Source organism: Mercenaria mercenaria, chromosome 11 (genome assembly GCF_021730395.1).
Source record: "Mercenaria mercenaria strain notata chromosome 11, MADL_Memer_1, whole genome shotgun sequence".
In the NCBI taxonomy this organism is placed as follows: domain Eukaryota; kingdom Metazoa; phylum Mollusca; class Bivalvia; order Venerida; family Veneridae; genus Mercenaria; species Mercenaria mercenaria.
This window is the reverse complement of record NC_069371.1, coordinates 73,549,133-73,562,116: the sequence shown is the minus strand read 5'-3', so window position 1 is coordinate 73,562,116 and position 12,984 is coordinate 73,549,133. Positions and strand designations below refer to the sequence as shown.

The following is a 12,984-nucleotide window of genomic DNA, read 5'->3' as shown; positions in this document are numbered from 1 at the left end:
CTACATGTGAAACATCTAAGCTCTAGGCCTTCTGGTTTATTTTTAGAAATTTTTTGAATATTTCCCTATGTAAAATAAAGTGACCCCTGGGGCGGGGTCAATTTTGAACCCGGGGTCATGATTTAAACAACTTTAATAGAGATCCACTAGGCAATGCTACATGTCAAACATCTAAGCTCTAGGTCTTCTGGTTTTTGAGAAGAAGATTTTTTAAGATTTTCCTATGTAAAATCAAGTGACCCCTGGGGCGGGATCGATTTTGAGCCCGGGGTCATAATTTGAAAAAATTTGGTAGAGGTCTACTAGGCAATGCTTCACACCAAATATCTAAGCTCTATAGCTTCTGGTTTTGGAGAAGAGGATTTTTAAAAAATTTCCTTTCGGTTGCCATGGCAACCAGAGTTCTGCATGGAATTCAAATCTTTGAACAATTTTGAAAGGGGTCTACTCATGGATCATTCCTGTGAAGTTTGGTCTAATTCTGCCCAGTGGTTTTCAAGAAGAAGATTTTTTTACAAATTGTTGACGCACGACGCACGACGGACGACGGACATCAAGCGGTCACAATAGCTCACCTTGTCACTTCGTGACTGGTGAGCTAAAAACGAACAAGCAACACATAAGAAAACAGTAGGGCACCGTTATAGACTCACAAGCTTACAAATGCACCCACACAAGTAGGAAAAAAAAAGAATCAAGTACCGTCTTGGGATTCGGCTGCCAAAACAAAGAGGAGCGACGAAAACTTACTAAAAGTAAAGGGGGAGGGGATGCAAAACGTAGCGTAAATGCAAGGGAAAGGAGAGGGCAAAACGGGGCAGTGGGGCGGAGGAAAAACGCTTACAACAAACAAGAAAACATACGCAACACACAATAAAAGACAGACAAAACAACCTGTTGAAGTTAGTTTGTTTGTTTGTTTGTTTGTTTTGGGTTTAACGCCATTTTTCAACAATATTTCAGTTATGTAACGGCGGGCAGTTAACCTAACCAGTTTTTTTTTCTGGATTCTGTACCAGTACAAACCTGTTCTCCGCAAGTAACTGCCAACTTCCCCACATGAATCAGAGGTGGAGGACTAATGATGTCAGACACAATGTCGTTTATCAAATAGTCACGGAGAACATACGCCCCGCCCGAGGATCGAACTCACGACCCCGCGATCCGTAGACCAACGCTCTTACCTACTGAGCTAAGTGGGCGGGCTTGTTGAAAATAGGGGCACCGCCTTGGAACTGTCAGTAACCTAAATAAAGGAAACTGGGGGTTTAAACGCGTTTAGGGCATGCCAACCTCGCACTTACCCTATTTACAACAAGTTATACAACACAATGTAAATAAAATCCCCGCTGAGAAAGGCTCTAACATTAGTGCAAAAGTAACAGATAAATAAAGCAAAACATAAAATTAAGGTAAATTTTAGGTACAATTACACCAATGTACTCAACAACTTGTCTGAAGTCAGAGGTTCAAGAGCCTAACTTTTAAGGGCACGACTAAGAAAACTGTAAGACAAAAATCAACTCCCTCCGTCCGTTGTATGAAGGATTTATGAGAAAAGCATCATGGAGTCCTACACTTTATTAGTCATCGCACCATTAAATAGGAAAGTGTAGCAATTAACTGTAGAGGGGTCAGTCACTAAACATGCACTGTGCTTCACGATTTTCGCATCGTATCCTCTTTTGATAAACTTTGTAACCAATTTTACAAAAATTTGATTAAAATAAGGGGTATGTTTAATTTTCCGAATTTTATAAACTACATCTCCATAGTATTCCGGTCCAAATTTTAAAGGAGTTTTAAGGGGCGTATTGTATTTTTCTAATAGTTCAGACGGTCTGTAGTAAAATTTACTAAAAGCTTTCCGTAGCTTATGGTATGGTAACCCTGTTGTAACAGTTTCTTGGTGATATGAAGATTTCTGTCATTAAAATCATCTATCTTTGAGCAAGCTCTTGCAAAACGAACAAGCTGTGAAATATAGACACCGTATGATGTTGCTTGAGGGACATCTCCATCAAGATGGGGAAAGTTGACAATTTCAAAGTTAAAATCGTCCCTTTCATCATATTTTTTCGTTTCTTGATAATTATTCATAATTCTTAAATTTAGATCCAGAAATGATGCTTCTAAATCTGAATCTAGCCTTGTTATGCTGTAACTCTTTAGGGTAAATATATTTCACCATTTCTGAAAAATATTGGTTGTCCATATTTAAAATATCATCAAGATACCTTGAGGTTCCATTAAAAGCTTCAATAGTTTCAAATTGTGTCGCAGTGGATAAACTAAGCATGAAATCTCGTTCATAACAGTATAAGGATAAATCAGCAATGAGGAGGGCGCAGTTGGTTTCCATCGGGATACCAATTACTTGTCTGCAAGCTTTATTGCAAAATTTGATAAATACTAGTATATTATCTAGTAGAAACTTTAGAGCTTCACAAACCTGATCACAACTCCATAGGTTGTATCCCTGAAAAGCACTGTTAGAAAAGAATGCTCTAGTTTCATTGCAAGCTAAATAATTAACGTTTTCTCTTGCAAATGTTTTCTCAATTAAAGCTACTAGTTTGTCTTTAATAAGATTATGTGGTAAGTTAGTATAAAGAGTAGAAAAATCATAAGTACTTATCATCGAACATTTGAAGTGTTTGTTTTTTAGCTTTTTGATAACATCTTCAGAGTTCTTGATGGACCAAAACAGATTAACACCCGAGTTCTCATAAACCTTGGAGCAATACTTCTGTACGTGGTCTTTAATTGTAGTAAGACAGGAAGTCAAAAGTACAGAAATGTTTTTTGTAGTGCATAAGGTAGAATTTGCAATGAATCGAGCTTTATATGGAGCTTTGTGTGTTGTGTATAAGTTTGTATCAATGAAGCAGTGTCGTAAAATGGATGTGTACGCATATAAATATTATCAGCTTCTTGATCAATTTGCCTCAACGAAGAAACAGGTAGAGAGGTTAAACACGATAGCATAGCATGTCTACCAGAACGTTTTAGTATCATATGGCAATCAGTAACACTCATTCTTTTGCAATGTTTACGTTTGATATTCCCATTTCGTCGGACACCATGAGAACGAGTATTGCGTCTTCTTGGGGAATAGATAGAGAATATATCTATTCCGGAATCTTTCGAAATATTTCCCTTTTGATAAATGTTATCATTTAAACCTAATGCAAAACAAAATGCATCTAAAGTTTATTCATTTTACAAAGTTGTTGTCAGTAACTTGCCAAGAACAGTACAAGATGGTAAGGAATCCAGAATCATGGCAAATGTAACATGAAAAGCTTTGAAAAAACTGTCTCACACCAAGTAAAAACAATATTTATGCCTTTTAGAAGTTTTATGTATGGATTGATCTGACAAATTGTAAGTAAGAAATAAGTGACAATAGATGTGTTTCAACTGTTCCTGATCAATGAATTTCATGACATGGCTATATAAAATGACTAGGGCTTTAAATTATGTAACTTAAAACTGTGACTGACTGTTGTGTTTTTGTCTGGCATCATTGCATAGAATCTACTTGTCTTGCATACTGATTTTACTAATACTTCATGACCGATTTAATTAATAATAGCGAGGGTAGCTCGCAAGCAATTGCGCGACGCGAGCGCGTAGCTCCCCTTACGGCAATGTGTAGGTGAATATAACAAAGGTGTGCCAAATGAGGCAAAGTGATGTGGCTGAAAATTTTCGTCGACTTCCGGGCGCCGCCTTTTTGTTCTATTTCCGTCAAAGTCGGGAATTTTTTTTTTTTTTTAATTTCATATCTGAGTTACAATCTCTATATCCATTTAGGTGTCTTTATTTTTAAAAAGTTATGTTATGAAAATAAATTCAATTTTGCTTTTATCCACAGGAGCCTGAAATTCTATCCAAAAGCCACGAAAAGACTGTATATGAAAAAAGACCCCCTTTCTGTATAATAAAAAACACAAGGAATGAAACGCATTCACACCCCACCCACCACGAGAAAACAAGAAAATTTCAAAATAAGCAGTGCGAGTGTTCTCGGGTGGCGTAATTATCTAAAGGCAACTAAAATATATGCGGGACTGTGCTTACTGGTCGCTCCGCCGCATTAACTAACACGAAATCAACGATTTCAACAACATTTCGTTCATCGTCCAAACCATTGCGTGACGTCACACCTTCATGTATACTTCTGCACCGGAGTTAATAATGCTTTTGTGTAAATGCCAGTATCCGGTCCGATCCGTACACAATTTAGAACAGAACAGCATCGTGTAAACAATGTCATTTGTCATTTACACAATTAATATTTGATATCAGAAAACTCATTCCGTATCACCAAGCGTAGCTGAGCTGCCATGATATTCTTTCTTTCTGTTATGCGCTGCTTCCGTCAATGGTTGAGTTACTTCCCCTCTTTAGTCAATGCTAGAGTTAGTTCCCACAATGGGTTTTTTCCAACATGATACGCCTAATTCTTTTATTATTTAATGGTTAAAGAAATTCAAAAATGTAATATTTATTGAAAGAAATATTGATAATAAAACATGACATATACAGATATTTTTTACCTGGTTCTTGAAGTTAGTTTGTATTCTCTCCGGCGCAGAAGTATACATGAAGGTGTGACGTCACTCAATGGTTTGGACGATGAACGAAATGTTGTTGAAATCGTTGATTTCGTGTTAGTTAATACGGTGGAGCGACCAGTAAGCACAGCCCCGCATATATTTTAGTTGCCTTTAGATACTTACGCCACCCGAGAACACTCGCACTGCTTACTTTGAAATGTTCTTGTTTTCTCGTGGTGGGTGGGGTGTGAATGCGTTTCATTCCTGGTGTTTTTTATTATATAGAATGGGGGTCTTTTTTCATATACAGACTTTTCAAGGCTTTTGGATAGAATTTCAGGCTCCTGTGTTTTATCTAACGAAAAGCGCGACCCTAGTGGACAGGTGCTCACAGGAAATGCTTTGTTGGCAGTGAATACAGAACTTCATTTGATTGCTAAATATTATATTCAATAATAATGCAAAAAAGATTTCCAGTTGGTAGAAAAAAAAGAGTTATTTTCTTTTAAAAGATCAAGCCGAAAATGGGATAAAATGTCATTAATAAACATAAATATAATAATAAAGCCACAAGCACGCGGCAAACAGGTAATGACGTCACCGTGACACCGGCTTTCCATAAATTTTGCAACGTATGATATTCGCTCTTACAGGTGTGATGACACTAAATTATTGTTTCTTTTCAAGTGAATAGGTTCTCGCGAATTATTTTAAGCTGTGAATAGTTTCTTTGTCGTTTAAGCTATGCTCGCTCAGAGGCTTTGCCTTTTTCATATTATAGTCTACAAGATACTGACACACAAAAACAATCCGGGCTATTTTGGAAAAGATATCGGGCAAAACAGTCGATATAAATGAAAATAATACTTTTTAACCTTGCATATCGCTTAAATACTTACTTACCTGCAAATGCGCTTACTGTCATTCTTTATATCTTTGAAATAAATCATCAAATATCTATGTTTTTGGTAGTTTCATTTTCTCCACGACCTTCGATAACGTTTACAGTACAAATGGCGTGTCGATTCAAAGGGCGATAACTTATCAATCATTTAATTAAAGAAACGAAATTGCAAAACACGGAAATGGTAAAGTATATAAAAGTTTGATAAATACTGCTTGTCACTTCATTTATTTCTTGTGGCAAGATAGAGTATATCGAAAACAAAAATGCATTAATTGCCGCGAACACATGGTAAAGTACACCAGTTTTTTTTGTCGTAACTTTAATCGAGGTTTTCTCAAATGACGTAACGCCGAATTTGGACCGAAATATCATGGTGCGTCACATATGTTTACATTTGGCAAAATGAAAAAAAGTGTAATGACTGATTAAAACTTTTACATATAAGAAATATTCATACACGGATAAAATAAGCTGCAAATGTTTAAAAAGGAACGAAGCGTGTGCTCATTACAGTCAGGTGTTTTCCGTTCACAAGTGCTTCGTGTAACAGGACTGTCGACACTTCAACAGATAATTATGTCAAAACTAAGTCAAATCCTGTTATTACCCAGTTTCTCTGTTATAAACTTCTGTATACTTGGATAAAAGTACAAAAAAGGATAAATCGGGTTCAATCAGCTTTTATTCATTGCAGTACTGTGCCAGATCACAGTATTATATCAAAAGTATAGACCTTATGCAACTAACAATATATGTACATATATATGGCTGGCAAAACCTATACTGTAAAAAAAACAGAGTAACATGGCCAAAAAAATGGAGAAAGTTTTAGCCTTTGAATTTAGAAAACCCCAGATCGAAAAATAAAATATCCCTTATTTATTTCTAGAAGTGGCTAAGCTCTGACAAAACGTAAACGTTACCTTGCGAGTGTCTGTGCACTAGCAAACTAAAATGAAAAATGTCGCTCTATATTATACCCTGGCATAGCCCGAATGCATGAGAATTGCATGCTCAGATATTCAGTAATACACAAGAGGTATACATGAAGTATCTATATAGTACAAATTAAACTAGTAAATGTAATGTAAAAGTAGAGGGATTAACATACATGAGATAGGCCAAGATAATGATTGAACAGCCCACATACAAATAAAGCGGTCAGTGTAAAATTTAAACGCTTCAGTAATTATACATATAAATCTGTGCTGTAAGGCAAGTGAATTTTGTGATACATCAAATTTCAGCAAGTACTGTAAACTTTTCACTAAAGAAAATAGAAGTTATTGCATTATATTAAATCAAAGTAAGCATATATAGTTTGTCATCTTTAAATGCAGAATTGGCCATTCCTGCCACACTTCGTAGTGCAGGTTTGACTACAACAGAAATTATTTCATTCCTCTTTAATATAATTATCTGCATATTGTGCATGTGAAAATAAACCGAATAACAGAGTTAAGTAAACGTTTACCATAAGCAAATACAGACAAATTGCAAAAGCAATATCAACACTCTTGAAATGTTATTTTGTAGCTGTCTGAAATCAAGCCAGAATAGAAACGATGCAACTAATGACTGAACACACATTTCCTTGTCTTACACATTACTTGAACATGGACGATTGTTCATTTCTTAGTTAGTACTTGGACTCAATGCTTTTGACATGTTTGCCCTTTTGTTCTACTTTTACAGTACATTATACTTCCGCTTAAACTGGTGCTAGGGGCGTGTGAGTTATTGCACATTTAATTACCTTTTATGAACAATCTGCTATAATTCTACTTGTTTGAGGTCTCTATGCTTCCAAAAGATTTTGTTCAAAGTAAAAACGCTGTAGTTTTGAGTTATAGTCGAGTGATTCGAGGGAATTATTAAAAGGCATAGATTGAAACAAAACAATCACAAAATTTAAACTTTTTAAATAATGGACTGTAGGAACTCGAGATTTGGGTATGACACTGTACAGTGCATTTTCACCACTTATTTTGTATCTTACGATACATAATGCTTGAGATTGGAACAGGGCAGGATAAACACAGAAATCAGACTATCCTTGAAAGTGGCCAGTCCCAAACTTCGTTACATTACAGACAATGTGCCATGGAAAATTGTTTGCCCTTTCGTATTTTCCTTTGAAATAAAACCGCAATAAAGGTACTAATATACATGTAATTCGATATTATTCTGTTGTTAGCCCGGTTGAGTGATTCTTTGTTTTGTTTATTTAAGGTTCTTTCTTCTCCGATCCCCTTTAATGACATAAGAAAGATTTAGATGATCAAGGGTTGAGATTTCATTTACATTGCATTGGGAATGAACAAGAATTACTTTTATTTAAGGTTCTTCCTCCTCCGATTCCCTTTAATGACATAAGAAAGATTAAGATGATCAAGTGTTGAGGATTTCATTTACATTGCATTGGGAATGAACAAGAATTACTTTTTGTCCGGCAAGGCTCATGTATTTTGGTTAAAAAGTAGATGTGGCTACAATTTTACTGTACGGTCTTCATCAGTGTATGGCCAATAGCCTTTTATATATGTCTCTAATAAGTTAAGACGATTATTTCATCGGTTATTTATTTACCATTTGTCTTCCTTTAGTATGTATACACCCTTACTACACGGATTAGCAGATAACAAATGCTGTACTCATATTATCATCATTTGCATTAAATAGTCGTGACCTGTGAAAAACCTACAAACAAGGTTGCGTATATAGCCTATTTAAATATAGAACAGTTCATATTATCACTAAGATTGTCAACCATTATACTGACATAATAAATGTGCAATCACGGAGGGTTTATAGGATTGCATCAAATGAAGGAATGAATATTGTAATCAAAGATATTGTAAAATGTATTGGCTTTTAGTTTTAGTGATATTTTTATTGATATTGACAATTACTTGGCATACATTACATAAACTAAAAATAGGAAACATCAGCAGTCGGTACGTGCTAGTAACTGGTTGTGATTCGGGATTCGGCAATTTGCTGACAAAACAGCTAGACTTGCTAGGTTTCCACGTATTTGCTGGGTGCCTGACACAAGCTGGAGTAGAAAGTGTGAAGAGCGAATGCTCAGACAAGGTACTGGCAATACAAATGGATGTTTCAAATGACGAAAGCATCAAACAAACGATAGAGGTCATCAGAAAAAAGATTCCATCTGAAAAAGGTATGACTTCGATACTTAGTTTCTGAAATATTGCAGAAAAGTGAGCTTCGATGATTAGAACCCTGTAAAATTCAGTTTTGGAGTAGTTATTTTACATTTAATAACAGAAATAGTCCTGGAATTAGGCCTTTTACACATCAGATTGGTCAACTTCAGACATATCCAAAGTCCACCCTTCACTAAAAATATTTTATTTTATCTGACAGCATGCATTACTTCAAATGTGAAAACTCCTCATCAAATGTATTCAAATTTACTTTATACATAAATATATATGTGTAGCTATATTCATAATTAACAGTCATGCTCGAACAGTCGTTTCTATTTCCAGTTGTAGTAATACATGTATTCTAATTAAGTTTGTACAACACAATACATACCAGGTTTCACGCGTTTGTATACCAAAGTCATGTATGCATTCGCCCACTAACCACCCACTAACAATTCTGCAACACGAATGGGCAATGAACGCATGTTATGATTATACGAATTTCTCCTTGTCTTGTAAATGTATATTTGAAATCAAAGCTTTATGGGCAGTCGTCAACAATGCTGGAATTATAGGTAGTATAGGTCCATCTACATGGCAAACACGACAGAACTACAACAACACAATGGCTGTTAACCTATACGGGGTTATAATGGTCACGAAGGCGTGCATGCCATTGGTTCTTAAAGAACATGGGAGGATCATCAATACTGCAAGCATTATGGGAAGATTTGCATTCGTAGACCCATCCTATTGTGTATCCAAATATGGCGTAGAGGCTTTTTCTGACGTTCTTAGGTTTGTACTGAGCAAAATATAGGCAGTTTAAAGATATCAAATTATCAAGAGCCTGTATCTAAATCATTCCGTGCTATCAAAACACTGCATATTATGCGACACTTTAATTCATATGTTTGAAGGGGACATTGTAAAAAACAATGCAGATTTTGTTTATCCCATTTCCAGCCTGTTTCCTCGGTTTAGTAATACTATAGGATTTTTGCTATGAAGAAAATACACAAATATACCAAAACAGTCGACATCCATAGAGCTCAATTTTTGCTTGTCTCCTGTACAGCATGCAATTGGCAAGCTGAAAAATAGCTAATCTCTAGCAAGTAACAGAAAGAGACACTTTGCTAAATATGGTATGCCATGGTATATGAAATATATTATGCACTTCGACATGGATTACAGTTACAAGCCATTGAAAGTTAAATTTGAATTAAAATCAAACTAGATCTGTGAAGTATATAGGAATCGCTCTTGTGGAAAAAAATGTCTAAGTCAAAAGAAGGACTACTGTCACAGATTAGTATAACAGTTACTGTTATTTTTTATTAATTTGGCCCATAAGATTATTTACTTTATAGCTCGACATATATGCCATTTTGTTTTCGAAGTGAATGTGGTTCTCGTTCACAGTTAGGTCATAGTCACAGATGTTTCAGTCACGTGCTACTGTCTAACTTTTTTCAAAAAGCTAACCTTGTAATGAATAAATATGAATTCACCAGTTTTAACAAAAATCAATACATGCCAGAATGATATTTTATGAAAACATCCTATTTAAGGTGCATATTAACGAAAACTTATTTTGTGGCACAATTTCAGACGTGAAATTTACAGATCGGGTGTAAGTGTTCATATCATTGAACCAGGATTTTACAGAACGCCCCTAATGGACAGAGAATCATACAGACAAAAACTAAACAACAAGATAAAACAATTACCAGAAGATGTGAAAGAGAGTTTGCCATGCAATTTCGCTGACATGAGTAAGTTTTAACCCTTTACTTTAACTGGGAGCAAACGCCGCTCTTCATGGAATTACACGCCTCAACACGTGTATCATTGAAGGTTCCATGTTCATCGCCGTTTAAATAAATCTGCGGATGTCTCTAAATTACTTTTTGTACTTTTAGCATGTTTAAATGTTGAGTTCTGCTCAACCAGGGGCTAGAGGGCGTGGACGGTTGCGTGCATTTCCACTTCCGTCCATGAACACGCTCAAACCGAGTCTGCAACATTTTCGTTTCTGTCGTGTTGAGCGACCTGTGAAGTTTCCACTTTTCTCTATTATATAAAGAATATGTGTAGTATTTCTATCTTTTCAGGCCAAGTAAATAAAAGTTTTAGTCCTTCTTCAAGTATCAGTATTTCATTGAGGAGTGTCTTTCACTTCAGGCATAAAAAAAGAGCTAGAAATGTACACATCGATTGCTTTAAGTGTTAATTCTTTCACATTAAGATTTTTCTTTTGACCGAACTGGTGAACTAGTTATGTCTAAATGGGCGAATTAGTTATGTTGAACTAGAGAGAAAATCTTAACTGTAGTTTAGAATTATTTGTATTTTTCAGTGATGAGAGGTCGTGATACTTTCCTTGAAAAGGTTGCATCATCCAAAGTTAACGAAGTTGTTGAGGCCTACATTGATGCGATTATATCACAATTTCCTAAGAGCAGGTAAATATATGTTACGTTTTCATTTTGTGTTATACTATTTTCGGATCTTTTAAACATATGCTTTTGATATTATTGATAGAACGTCAGCTATCTTTAACAAAATTTGTGCGAAGTAATCTTTTAAATTGACGTTTTGTCAGCAATATATTTAAGGCCAAATGTAAAGAACCACTATAATTTTGTAGTATTTTTGTTGCTTTTGCCTAATACACTCGAGTCTTTGGTCATTGTAACTGTTTTATAAATACCCGAGAAACAATTACTTGAACTTTATTAAAACGCCATAAACCAGTACATAACGTTGTTTAATTTGAAGTATATAATGTTTCTTACTAACATGGACAATGGAAGATTCCGTTTATTGATTAAAGCGATCAATGACTTATCTGTTTAAAAACAAAACGTTCCAATTCTTCGCGTTTAAGTGTTCTTGTACAAACAGCTTGATGACATATAGAAATTTGTTGAAAAGTGTCCAAGTTATGTAAAGATTATACCCCTGTTTTAAATTATACAAGAACCGTTATGAATCTAAGGTTGGGTGTTAATATATATATAAGAGCGAATATAACAATAAAATATCTTGCTATCATCTTTTCTAAGCATGTTGTTTGAAGTTTTTGGACACTGTCTATTTGATTTCCGTGCAGTCTCTCTTGTATATAGTCCTACCTTTCAAGTAATTTATAGATTTGTAATCCCAAATTATAAGTTACTGAAAGGCGGCATTGCTGCGTGGTGTTTTTAAATTATTAACAAATTTAAATGTCCATTTACAGACAAATAATTCCGATAACTTCTCTGTATTAAAGATTAATGTTAAACATTTTGGAATATTCATTTCATTCATTAAAAGAGTTATTTTTTATTTCAGGTACCTTGTTGGTTTTGATGCAAAGTTCATATTTCGCCCATTGTCAATGTTACCCGAGTGGATCAGTGATAGGGTAATAATAAAAATGTTACCTTGAATGTATAAGTAATTGAGTGGATTAGTATGAATTTTACATTAAATGAACCAATGGATAATGAATATGTTACCCTAAGTAGATCAGTGACTAGGTGGTAGAGAAAATCTTGAGTGGATCAGTGATTGGGTGATAAAAAATGAAACCGTAGTTGATAAGTGATTTAGTTATAATGAAAATGTTACGTTAAGTGAATCAATAATTAGAGGGTAATCCAACTTTTTCTATGAGTGGGTCAGTGACTGAATGATATTGAAAATTTATCTTGAGTAGATCAAGGATTGGGAAAAAGTGAAAATGCTACCCGAGGATTTTAGTAATTGATTGATAGTAAAAATGGTACATTGAGTTGCTTAGTGATTGGGTGAGAGTAAAACTGCTCAGCAAATAACGGAAGTAGCTGACACCTAAGAGACATTCTTTCACAAGAGAGTTAAGTAAAGGAGATCTATAAAAACAAAAAAAGACAGATATCTGTTATATGCTAAACGTGCACGTTCTGCAGTTTCTACAGTAAAAGTAGTGAGACTTATTTCGCCGCCAGTGCTACACCTATATTTACTAAAACATGTAAGAAGATACTTTGAAATGGTAGAAAGCATGATACGCAACCAAGCAGGTCCGCTTTCATAGTGTTTAGTAATAGAAAGAAATGACATGTACTAAAAACCCCTGGCACCTGTTTCAGCAAATTGCAGTTCTTATTCGGGATCATTGATTTCACCTCATTTAGATTTGAAGATTGAATACTGCTTAAGCCGGTGCTAGGGGGCGTGGGCAGTGTTGCATTTTCCATTACTGCTCATGAACAAACTAAATCAAGTCTGCAATTTTTACTGTTTGCCTTGTTCTCGGTGCTTCCGAGGGATCTACTTTCCAGATTTTATAACTCTATTTTATTGG

The 12,984-nt window shown here is 35.1% G+C and overlaps 1 protein-coding gene across 1 annotated transcript; it reads left to right on the top strand.

Moving 5' to 3' along the window:
* Positions 1 to 8,306: 8,306 nt before the first annotated feature.
* LOC123531645 (17-beta-hydroxysteroid dehydrogenase type 6-like) lies at positions 8,307 to 12,853 on the top strand. Its single transcript, XM_045312786.2, has 5 exons — positions 8,307 to 8,656; positions 9,185 to 9,443; positions 10,260 to 10,423; positions 11,008 to 11,113; positions 11,988 to 12,853. The coding sequence occupies exons 1-5, from the start codon at positions 8,335 to 8,337 to the stop codon at positions 12,082 to 12,084; spliced, it is 948 nt and encodes a 315-aa protein (XP_045168721.2). The 5' UTR covers positions 8,307 to 8,334; the 3' UTR covers positions 12,085 to 12,853.
* Positions 12,854 to 12,984: the final 131 nt, after the last annotated feature.

Coding starts and splice junctions, on each gene's coding strand:
- LOC123531645 (XM_045312786.2), top strand. CDS start 8,335: ATGTATTGGCTTTTAGTTTTAGTGATATTTTTATTGATATTGACAATT. Junction 8,657..9,184: donor AAAGATTCCATCTGAAAAAG/GTATGACTTCGA, acceptor TTGAAATCAAAG/CTTTATGGGCAGTCGTCAAC. Junction 9,444..10,259: donor GCTTTTTCTGACGTTCTTAG/GTTTGTACTGAG, acceptor GCACAATTTCAG/ACGTGAAATTTACAGATCGG.